Genomic DNA, 11483 nt, shown 5'->3' with positions numbered 1-11483 from the left:
GAAGTGTCCTTATTGAACTCCATCGTTTATGGTAAAAAGCTAGGGTCCCTGGGCTCTCACAAAAACACAAAATTTCAGATACTCAAGCCCCATTGATTAAGCCTTGTATCCAGTAGTGCAGAGTTGTAGAAGAACCCTTTTAACTAAAGCAGTAATGTCTTCATCAGGTAAGTGATTAAGTTGGTGTCGTGATTTAGTTTTTTATAAGTTATACACTTACACGTTTCTCTTTCTTTAAAAAAAAATGATATTATCGAACTTAAGACTTCTCACTTACAAATAAGAGGAATACCACTAGACTTAGTATTAAGTGACAATGTTTCTCTTTTCTTTGTTATATCTGGGTTATAAACCGCAATTGTGATGTATTTATGATGCGTAATAGTTTGCAACACAACTCAAGCAACACTTTCCGCTCCTGCGAGAAGCTAGTATTGTATAAAAACAGAGAGAGAAATGTTGAAAGAACGCATAAAATCAAAGAATCTGAAATAAATTATGATTTGAAAAGAATTAAAAACTAAACTGAAAATTGACATATAAAAAAAAGTAAATAAATAAAACAAAAGAAAGAAATACTCCCTGGATTGACATTGATGCGGAATCTCCAAATGAAATGTGAATTGAAAACGAGGAATTGACAACAATTCCAGTAAAAGATGAATGAATAAGAAAACCCGCAACAAATACGAAAAAACTCAATTGGAAGTTTCCAAAAAAACTTGAAAGAAATTAAGAAGAGAAGAAAGAAAGAGTTAACTTCAGACAGCAATGCTCAAATGCTAACTAGTTAGTTATTTAACATGGCATTAATTACTTGTTTAGTGTTGTTCCATAACATTTTTTATAATCTGAACCATCATTTTAAAGGTTAAAAGATCACCTCTGCAAAATTTCACTGGAGTCAGTAGACATTTAGTTCTCTAACAGAGTCGAACACTGCGTTGATAAACCATGAAATGTTCACAATAATGTTCAAAGGGCTCAACTATTTTCAATTTGAATGAATTATTTAAAGGATGATCTATGAATGAAAACCTAAAAATGAATGGTTCAGATCATGAGATTACTTTGTGGAACATACCCAAATAGATTAGTAACAAGTATGCACTTGAGCACCTCTGTAAGAATATGTTACTATCATTTAATACTACATCTTAGGGGTGGAATTATGAATTTTCGAACATATCAAATCTAAACCAAGGTTTCAAATTTTTATTTCCAAATTTTCTAATCGAATCGAACTTTCCAAATTTAGACTTGAAAAATAGTGAAAATGTTACAAAGCAAGCTTCCAATCTTAATTGTTGTGGTCTATTTTATCTGACATGACACACCCTGATCCGGAGGATCCAGGTGTGCTGGCCATCACGTGGGCGTGACGTAACCATAAGCACGACACGGAAGCGTAATAACAACATAAATCAACAGAAATTCAAACCAAACTCAAACATAACCACATACGGACATAACCGGACGAGTTTACAAGTAAACACATAAGTTCAAAGCATAGGTTATCTGCAGTCAAGTAGGACTAAAATAAGAATACATCACCCTCAGGTGAGTCCTACATGTCCCAAATCTGTCAGAAAGCCGGAAAGGACCTCGTGAGCCAACCACCGCTAAACTAGAACCTGGAGGGGCGCAAAACAAAATGAGTGGGTCAGTAAAACAAATTAGTTTTCCAAAACATTTCATTAAAACAGTTATATCCCCTCGCCGTAAAAACCTGTATACTTTCCCAGAAATATATAACCATATAAAATCTCAACATTTAAATCTCAAATCTTTAACATTTTCAAGAAAACATGCCATGCCATAAATCAAAATATAAATCAGGTGAAATAAGGAATCAATCGGAGACCCTGCAGTTGGTCCTATACGATTAATTCAATAGCTCAAAATCCCACTAAGCCGGAGTCACCACAGTGACCTATACGGCCCTACTCTGCACATCACTCGGAACTACGTAAGGTAGTCTATACGATGAAAGGTGTAAAAATACGCTCTAGTGCTTCTCTCATCATATCATCAGCGCGCATAACTAAGATCACCCACTAGTCGGAATCACGCCTAGTGATCTATACGACTAGCATGTCGGAACCCTCACATGGTCTGTACGACATCCACCTACTTGGATCCAAGGCGAGCGTGCGGTGTGGTGAATAATATAAGCACTAACACCTAGGGTGCAGGTTATGAGCTCAAAACATCTCAACAACAACAATTCAATGAATAAATGAACTCACCTGACTTACCTGTGCCTCCACAGCACCATGCAACATGTATGCATCATATATCAATCATATAACTCATGTGAAATTCACCTTTTCCAAATAATTCTATGCATGGCATTTTAAAAACGTTTTCTCATATAAATGCATTTTCTGGGAAAACAATAGCATATAGGTAATACGAAAACAAAACTGCCCACTCACTGATAAGTCGACGGGTCGTAACCCCCGTGGCGTCCCTCGATGCGGTCGTCCTCGGGATACGTCTCACCTATATGCGAAACAACTATAAAAACATTAATTTTAAGCATATCACCAATAATTCGAAATAACTTCTCATACGATGCTCAATTTTGGTATATGAATATACCACATCGACCTACTCGACGTCACGAGCGTCGAGAAATTTTTAGAAAAATTTTTTGGAAGCCCCACGCGCCACACGTGGCACGGGTCCACGCGCTGGCCACGCGCAGCACGTGCAGCGCACGTGTCGTCTTCTTCGCAGGGCCTCGCCGGACTGGTTCTCCGGTGGCCGGACTCCGGCCGAACTCCGGCCGATTTTCAAACTCACTGTTCTCCTTCGTTTTTCACCTATTTTCTTCGTATTTTATACCAAATTGAAGCCCTAAGAGTGTACTATCACGTTGGACTAGTTTTAAGGCCTAAAAACTACGAAATCTCACCTTGCAAAAACCAAGGGTTCGGCCAAACTTGAAACCTACGATCCCGACGTCCAAAACTCTCCAACGAACGTCCCCGAGCTTCCTTAGGACCTCCTAAAGCTCACCACAAGCTTGAAATCTCCTGAAACACAACATTTTACGTTCGCATGAACAGTACTTCAAAAATGGAGGTTCGGGATCTACGTGAAATCGAAGGTTTCACTTCCTAAAACTAGCACCAATGAACTCAGGACGTCAAAACGATGAAGATACATACCTTATTTGCCCCGATCCGTCAAGTTTTGAAGGGTTTTGGTGGTGGTCCGTACGATATGGGTGTGTGAGGGTATGAGTTCGAGAGAGACAGAGACAGGGAAAGCACGGGGAAAGGAGAGGGAGAGAGGAAGGTCATGTGTGGTCCAAATTAATCCACACCCTCCATTTCATCCTAACCAAACATTCCAAAAATCAATTTCCAATAAAATCCCATCCAACCAATGCTATTTTCAAAATAACGTTACGTACCTACGTACCTTAATGTCCAATAAGGGCAATTCTGTTATTTCACATTCCCGTCAAAAGTACCTCCGGGACGGGCTGTGACAATCTCCCCTCCTTATAGAATTTCGTCCCCGAAATTCCCATAACCAAATAAATCAATTAATACTCGTAAAATAACCTTGGGTACACCTCTCTCATCCGGTCTTCCGTCTCCCAAGTAGCTTCCTCCACAGAATGATTCCTCCACAACACCTTGACCAAACTCACCGTCTTGTTCCTTAGAACCTTATCTTTCCAATCCAAGATAGTGACCGGTTCCTCATCATACGTCAAATCCGGATTAATCTCTAACGGTTGAGGAGGGATCACATGAGAAGGATCAGAAATATAATGCCGAAGCATAGAGACGTGGAACACATTATGGACCTTAGATAACTCCGGAGGCAGTTCCAACCGATAGGCAACTTCACCAACTCTTTCAGTGATCACATAAGGTCCAATATATCTCGGGCTTAACTTTCCTCTTTTCCCAAATCGTACTACACCTCTCCAAGGCGACAATTTCAAGAATACCCAATCACCCACATCATACACTCGATCAGTAGTATGCCGATCCGCTAAACTCTTATGTCGATCCTGGGCTGCTTTCAGGTTTGACTTAATTACCTGAACATTTTGAGTCGTCTCATCCACGATCTCGGGGCCTTCTAATACCTGTTCACCAACCTCAGACCAACACAATGGCGTTCGACACGCCCTACCATAAAGTGCCTCGAATGGGGACATACCAATGCTCGAGTGAAAACTGTTATTATAAGCAAACTCCATTAAGTCCAGACGATCATGCCAAGAATCACCAAATTGTAATACCGAAGATCTCAACATATCTTCCAACGTCTGAATGGTCCTCTCTGATTGCCCATCAGTTTGAGGATGATAAGCTGTGCTATACAGTAATTGAGTACCCAGAGCTTCCTGAAAAGCCACCCAAAATTTAGAAGTAAACCTCGGGTCTCGATCGGAGATAATATTTACTGGGACTCCATGATACTTGACAATCTTCGAAATAAACAACTTAGCCAATTTATTCAGAGGATATTTCTCCCTCACTGGAATGAAATGCGCCGACTTGGTGAGTCGATCCACAATCACCCAAATACCATCAAATCCATTTCGCGTACGAGGAAGTTTATACACGAAATCCATGGTTATATTTTCCCATTTCCACTGGGGAACAGGAAGGGGTTGCATTCGCCCAAAGGGCTTCTTTCTTTCTGCTTTCACTTGCTGGCAAATAATACACCTGCTCACATATTCTGCAATTTCTCTTTTCATACCCGGCCAATAATAAAATGGTCGAATGGTATGATACATTTTTGTTCCTCCCGGATGCATCGCATAAGCTGAACAATGTGCTTCGTCTAGAATTTCCTTCTTCAATTCCTCATTATTCGGAACATACATTCTGTTTTCTTGCATGAGCATACCATCTGATTCCCGAATTCTGAGGTCTTTCTTTTTCCCTTCACTTCTTAACTGAACCAACTCCTGAATTTCTTCATCCACCATTTGAGATGCAAGTATACGCTTCACCAAAACTGGCCTGACTTGAAAACTAGCAAGAAATGCTCCACCTTGATTCTCCCACTCCAATCTTACTCCAGTTGCCCTCAGTTCAGCAAGAAGAGGAACACGACTAGCATATAGGGCATTAAGTCTACCTTGCGGTTTCCTACTCAGTGCATCCGCTACTACATTAGCACGACCTGGATGGTATTCAATAGAACAATCATAATCACTTAGCAATTCCATCCACCTTCGCTGACGAAGATTAAGATCATGCTGGGTGAATAAGTACTGAAGACTCTTATGATCAGTGAAGATCTTACACTTCTCACCATACAAATAATGTCTCCAAATTTTCAAAGCAAAAACAATTGCTGCCAATTCAAGATCGTGAGTAGGATAGTTCCTTTCATGATTTTTCAACTGCCTAGAAGCATAGGCAATCACCTTATTATGCTGCATCAAAACACATCCCAAACCATTTAATGAAGCATCACTATATATCTCAAAATTACCGCTATCGTCGGGAAGTACCAACACCGGTGCATGAGTGAGGCAATACTTCAATTGCTGAAAACTCCGCTCACAATTCTCATCCCACTCAAATTTAACATCCTTCCTGGTCAACTTTGTCAACGGTAAAGCAATCATAGAGAAATCCTGAACGAACCGTCGATAATAACCTGCTAAGCCAAGAAAGCTTCGTACCTCCGTGACGGTTCGAGGTTGCTCCCAATTCTCCACTGCTGCAATCTTTTGAGGATCAACTTGAATACCTTGAGCTGATACAACATGCCCCAAAAATGCCACTTCAGTCAACCAAAACTGACATTTACTGAACTTCGCATACAACTGATGCTCCCTTAATTTCCTTAACACCAAATTAAGGCGTCGGATATGATCTGCTTGGGACTTAGAGTATACCAGAATATCGTCAATAAAAACAATAACGAATTTATCAAGATATTTCTGGAATACCTCATTCATTAATCTCATAAAAGCTGCAGGTGCATTAGTCAACCCAAACGGCATAACCGAAAATTCATAATGTCCGTACCGAGTTCGGAAAGCCGTCTTAGGTACATCATCTTCTTTAATCTTCAATTGATAATATCCAGATCTCAAATCAATCTTAGAAAATACACACGCACCTTTCAGCTGATCGAACAAATCATCAATGCGAGGCAATGGATAACGGTTTTTAATCGTTACCCGGTTCAATTGTCTATAATCAATACACAATCGAAAAGTTCCATCCTTCTTCCTCACAAATAATACTGGGGCACCCCAAGGTGAAGAACTAGGTCGAATAAAACCTTTATCAAGTAATTCTTGCAACTGGATTTTTAATTCCCTCAACTCAGCAGGAGCCATTCTATAAGGAGTCAGAGATATAGGGTCCGTACCTGGAAGCAAATCAATAGAGAATTCCACCTCTCTGTCTGGCGGCAATCCCGGCAAATCATCAGGGAAAACATCCGGATAATGTCTGACCACACCAACTTCTTCTATACTAGTAGGAGCAACATCATTTAATACCACATGTGCCAAATATCCCTGACAACCCTTCGATAATAATTTCCTCGCCCTTATGGCAGAAATAACTCCATGTCTCACCCCACTTCTCTCGCCCACAAAAGTAACCTCGGGTAATCCAGGACGATAAAAAGTAACTGATTTACCATAACAATCAATATGGGCACGATTATGGTGTAACCAATCGGCCCCTAAAATCACATCAAAATCCACAATATCTAACGGAATAAGATCAGCGGACATAATCACGCCCTCAACCATCACTGGACACCCCAGATACACACTATCCACAATACATTTATCTCCTCTAGGCATGGCAAACTCTAAATCAAATCCTAGAGGTGAAGGGTGAGGTTGGGTTATTTGAGCAAACGTATGAGAAATCACAGAGTGCGTAGCACCACAATCAATCAAAACCTTAGCAAAATGACCAAGAACATTCAACGTACCCATAATCAAGTCTGGATGGTTCTGAGCCTCCTGCAAAGAAATATGATTAATTCGCCCCTGAGCCTGCTGTCGTCCACCTCGGCCTCTATTGCCCTGATTACCTCGTCCCTGAGGATTACGTCCCTGGCCTGGCTGACTAGGCTGCCTGGATGATCCTGCACCACCAGTAGCAACTTCCCCCTGACGGGGTTGGCCTCCCTGATACCACTGCGATCCACCAGCTGGCATAGAGGAATAAGATGAATAACCTCCAAAATCCTGAGAATATCCAGCCTGAGAGTAAGGCTCCTGGGAATACTGATAAGGTCCGGGAGCATACGGAGCAGCATCCCCCTGATAGTGGTAAACACCACCACGACTCGGCTGGCCATAACCACCCGGTCCCAAACTCTGCTGAACTGGTGCTGGAGGTGGTATAGTGGTCTGCTGTGGTCTCTGTTGACCCTGGGGGCACTGAGAAGCCCGATGTCCCATCTGCCCACACGTAAAGCAGGCACCAGTACCTCTCCTACGCTCACCATGGTGACGGAAGTTACAACGGCGGCACCATGGAGCGCCAGATCCACCAGCATCCCTCTGACCCTGAAATCTGGGTCCACCAGAAAATCTTCCACCACCTCTCCTCGGGCTAGTAAAACTATATCCCCTACTAGAAAAACTCGAACTCACTCCACTCTTCTTAAAATTCTGAGTCTGTCGAGGTCCAGGAATAGAAATACCCTTACCTTTGTCATTCTTCTTCTGACCCTCATTCTTGTCCTCGTCATCCTCACTGTCAGGAAGATTATCAGAGTCCTCCATCCTAACCAAAATCTCGAAATACTCATGATAATCAGCGCAGGGGAGTGCATTGGCAAAAGTACGCCACTTCTTCTTAGATCCCAACTTGAAACGTCGAAGCATCTCTCCCTGATTACCAGCTGTATCAGTGTCATAACGAGACAAATCAGTAAACTTTCTATAATATTCATGTGCCGACATATTTCTCTGTTTCAACCTGGTGAATTCCTGCTTCTTACGGTCAATATACTCAGGAGGAACGAATCTCTTCATAAAATGCTCTTTGAATACTTTCCAGTCGGCTGCCGTCTCAGGTGACATGTACCTAGCCTGATTTATCCACCATGCTGCTGGTTCACGACCCAAAAACCAAGTGGTGGTCTCCACCCACCTATTAGCAGGGAGATTCCCCTGACTCTGCATCACCTGGAAAGTTTTCTCAATATGATCAAGCCATTTCTCTGCCCCCTCATGACTTTCATTACCCATAAACCGATCTAACTTCAAGTTGTACATGGTCTCCAGAGGTGTCCTCGGAGGAGGGGGAGGACGAATCACATTCTGTAAAGCCTGGGCCATCGCTTCCCCTAACTGAGTAATATCCGGGAAATTAGGTTCAGAAGTACGGCGGGACTCTCTACGCTCTCTACGAGGCGGCATGATTCTGACAGAAAACATCAAAAGATCGTTAAGACATTAACAAATTTACAGGACTGCAACCTAAGCTCTGATACCAAACTGACACACCCTGATCCGGAGGATCCAGGTGTGCTGGCCGTCACGTGGGCGTGACGTAACCATAAGCACGACACGGAAGCGTAATAACAACATAAATCAACAGAAATTCAAACCAAACTCAAACATAACCACATACGGACATAACCGGACGAGTTTACAAGTAAACACATAAGTTCAGAGCATAGGTTATCTGCAGTCAAGTAGGACTAAAATAAGAATACATCACCCTCAGGTGAGTCCTACATGTCCCAAATCTGTCAGAAAGCCGGAAAGGACCTCGTGAGCCAACCACCGCTAAACTAGAACCTGGAGGGGCGCAAAACAAAATGAGTGGGTCAGTAAAACAAATTAGTTTTCCAAAACATTTCATTAAAACAGTTATATCCCCTCGCCGTAAAAACCTGTATACTTTCCCAGAAATATATAACCATATAAAATCTCAACATTTAAATCTCAAATCTTTAACATTTTCAAGAAAACATGCCATGCCATAAATCAAAATATAAATCAGGTGAAATAAGGAATCAATCGGAGACCCTGCAGTTGGTCCTATACGATTAATTCAATAGCTCAAAATCCCACTAAGCCGGAGTCACCACAGTGACCTATACGGCCCTACTCTGCACATCACTCGGAACTACGTAAGGTAGTCTATACGATGAAAGGTGTAAAAATACGCTCTAGTGCTTCTCTCATCATATCATCAGCGCGCATAACTAAGATCACCCACTAGTCGGAATCACGCCTAGTGATCTATACGACTAGCATGTCGGAACCCTCACATGGTCTGTACGACATCCACCTACTTGGATCCAAGGCGAGCGTGCGGTGTGGTGAATAATATAAGCACTAACACCTAGGGTGCAGGTTATGAGCTCAAAACATCTCAACAACAACAATTCAATGAATAAATGAACTCACCTGACTTACCTGTGCCTCCACAGCACCATGCAACATGTATGCATCATATATCAATCATATAACTCATGTGAAATTCACCTTTTCCAAATAATTCTATGCATGGCATTTTAAAAACGTTTTCTCATATAAATGCATTTTCTGGGAAAACAATAGCATATAGGTAATACGAAAACAAAACTGCCCACTCACTGATAAGTCGACGGGTCGTAACCCCCGTGGCGTCCCTCGATGCGGTCGTCCTCGGGATACGTCTCACCTATATGCGAAACAACTATAAAAACATTAATTTTAAGCATATCACCAATAATTCGAAATAACTTCTCATACGATGCTCAATTCTGGTATATGAATATACCACATCGACCTACTCGACGTCACGAGCGTCGAGAAATTTTTAGAAAATTTTTTTGGAAGCCCCACGCGCCACACGTGGCACGGGTCCACGCGCTGGCCACGCGCAGCACGTGCAGCGCACGTGTCGTCTTCTTCGCAGGGCCTCGCCGGACTGGTTCTCCGGTGGCCGGACTCCGGCCGAACTCCGGCCGATTTTCAAACTCACTGTTCTCCTTCGTTTTTCACCTATTTTCTTCGTATTTTATACCAAATTGAAGCCCTAAGAGTGTACTATCACGTTGGACTAGTTTTAAGGCCTAAAAACTACGAAATCTCACCTTGCAAAAACCAAGGGTTCGGCCAAACTTGAAACCTACGATCCCGACGTCCAAAACTCTCCAACGAACGTCCCCGAGCTTCCTTAGGACCTCCTAAAGCTCACCACAAGCTTGAAATCTCCTGAAACACAACATTTTACGTTCGCATGAACAGTACTTCAAAAATGGAGGTTCGGGATCTACGTGAAATCGAAGGTTTCACTTCCTAAAACTAGCACCAATGAACTCAGGACGTCAAAACGATGAAGATACATACCTTATTTGCCCCGATCCGTCAAGTTTTGAAGGGTTTTGGTGGTGGTCCGTACGATATGGGTGTGTGAGGGTGTGAGTTCGAGAGAGACAGAGACAGGGAAAGCACGGGGAAAGGAGAGGGAGAGAGGAAGGTCATGTGTGGTCCAAATTAATCCACACCCTCCATTTCATCCTAACCAAACATACCAAAAATCAATTTCCAATAAAATCCCATCCAACCAATGCTATTTTCAAAATAACGTTACGTACCTACGTACCTTAATGTCCAATAAGGGCAATTCTGTTATTTCACATTCCCGTCAAAAGTACCTCCGGGACGGGCTGTGACATGACAAGTTTAGGGTGGCCAGCGACAAGGAGAAGAGAGAGAGAGAGAGAGATGTATTTGTAGAATTATAAGGGAATGTGTGTGTTGTTATCCCTGCTATATTGTGCCTTTATTTATAGTAGTAAAGGAGATAAGATATTCCTTCATTCCCAAGGAATACAAGATACAATAGGAAAAGATAACTAGAATCAAATCTAATTAAGGATTTACACAATCACACTTAAACTAAGAATGTTTACAACACTCCCCCTTGAGTGTGTAAATACTCAAGGTAGATTTAGCATCATGCAGAAGTTGAGGAAGTCGACTCATCGACACTGATTTTAAGTAACAACGCTTATTCTCAATATGGTAGGAACTTGCATAAGTAGTAAGTCTCACCAAAATAACCCTAAGGCTATGGCAAAAAAACCCGAGTAGGGACAAAATCCATAGTCTAAGGAAAAATGCGTGACAACTGCAAAGTCAAAAGAAACATCTAAATGACGTCATCAGGGATATGACCAGCCCAAGGTGGGTGCCTCGTTAAAACCTAGTTAGGTAGCAAAAACCTAGTGGGAAAAATGCTCCTAATCATAGGGGAAAAGATTACATTAAGATCAAGCAAGTATATACAGGATACTCCCCCTGAGTTTGATAAAATTCCAAAAAGAAATAGCAAAGTTACAACTCAAAAAGTTTACGCATACCAATTCCATGAACGAGCTTCTGAAACGTCGCCTTTGGCAGTGATTTGGTGAAGAGGTCGGCCAGATTGTCTTATGAATGGATTTTCAATCTTCTGATGCTTTTGTTGTTGATGTGAAAAGAAAAACTTCAGTGCAATGTGCTTGGTGTT

At 41.9% G+C, this 11483-nt stretch overlaps 1 protein-coding gene and 1 long non-coding RNA gene across 2 annotated transcripts; both read right to left on the bottom strand.

The window, feature by feature from the left end:
- Positions 1-1490: 1490 nt before the first annotated feature.
- LOC126592421 (uncharacterized) lies at positions 1491-3341 on the bottom strand. The gene is made up of 4 exons (XR_007612636.1): positions 3177-3341; positions 2921-3041; positions 2439-2505; positions 1491-1634 (listed from the first exon to the last, which is right to left on the bottom strand). It is a non-coding gene; the product is annotated as an uncharacterized LOC126592421 (long non-coding RNA).
- A 3616-nt stretch (positions 3342-6957) lies between these two features.
- Positions 6958-10645, bottom strand: LOC126592153 (uncharacterized). Its single transcript, XM_050257900.1, has 6 exons — positions 10575-10645; positions 10319-10489; positions 10063-10183; positions 9581-9647; positions 7098-8776; positions 6958-6982 (listed from the first exon to the last, which is right to left on the bottom strand). Exons 5-6 carry the CDS (start codon positions 8408-8410, stop codon positions 6958-6960), a joined length of 1338 nt encoding a protein of 445 aa, XP_050113857.1. The 5' UTR covers positions 8411-8776; positions 9581-9647; positions 10063-10183; positions 10319-10489; positions 10575-10645.
- Between the last annotated feature and the right edge of the window lie 838 nt (positions 10646-11483).

The sequence above is a fragment of the Malus sylvestris genome, chromosome 12, assembly GCF_916048215.2.
Source record: "Malus sylvestris chromosome 12, drMalSylv7.2, whole genome shotgun sequence".
Lineage (NCBI taxonomy): Eukaryota > Viridiplantae > Streptophyta > Magnoliopsida > Rosales > Rosaceae > Malus > Malus sylvestris.
Note: the sequence above shows the minus strand (reverse complement) of the source record. Positions and strands in the feature narration are given on the sequence as shown.

Bases quoted from the DNA above. Each gene is read 5' to 3' on its own strand.
- LOC126592153 (XM_050257900.1), bottom strand. From the start codon at position 8,410: ATGTTTTCTGTCAGAATCATGCCGCCTCGTAGAGAGCGTAGAGAGTCC. The intron at 6,983-7,097 runs GCAGCCTAGTCA...ATTTCTTTGCAG, and splicing joins GGTGGTGCAGGATCATCCAG to GAGGCTCAGAACCATCCAGA.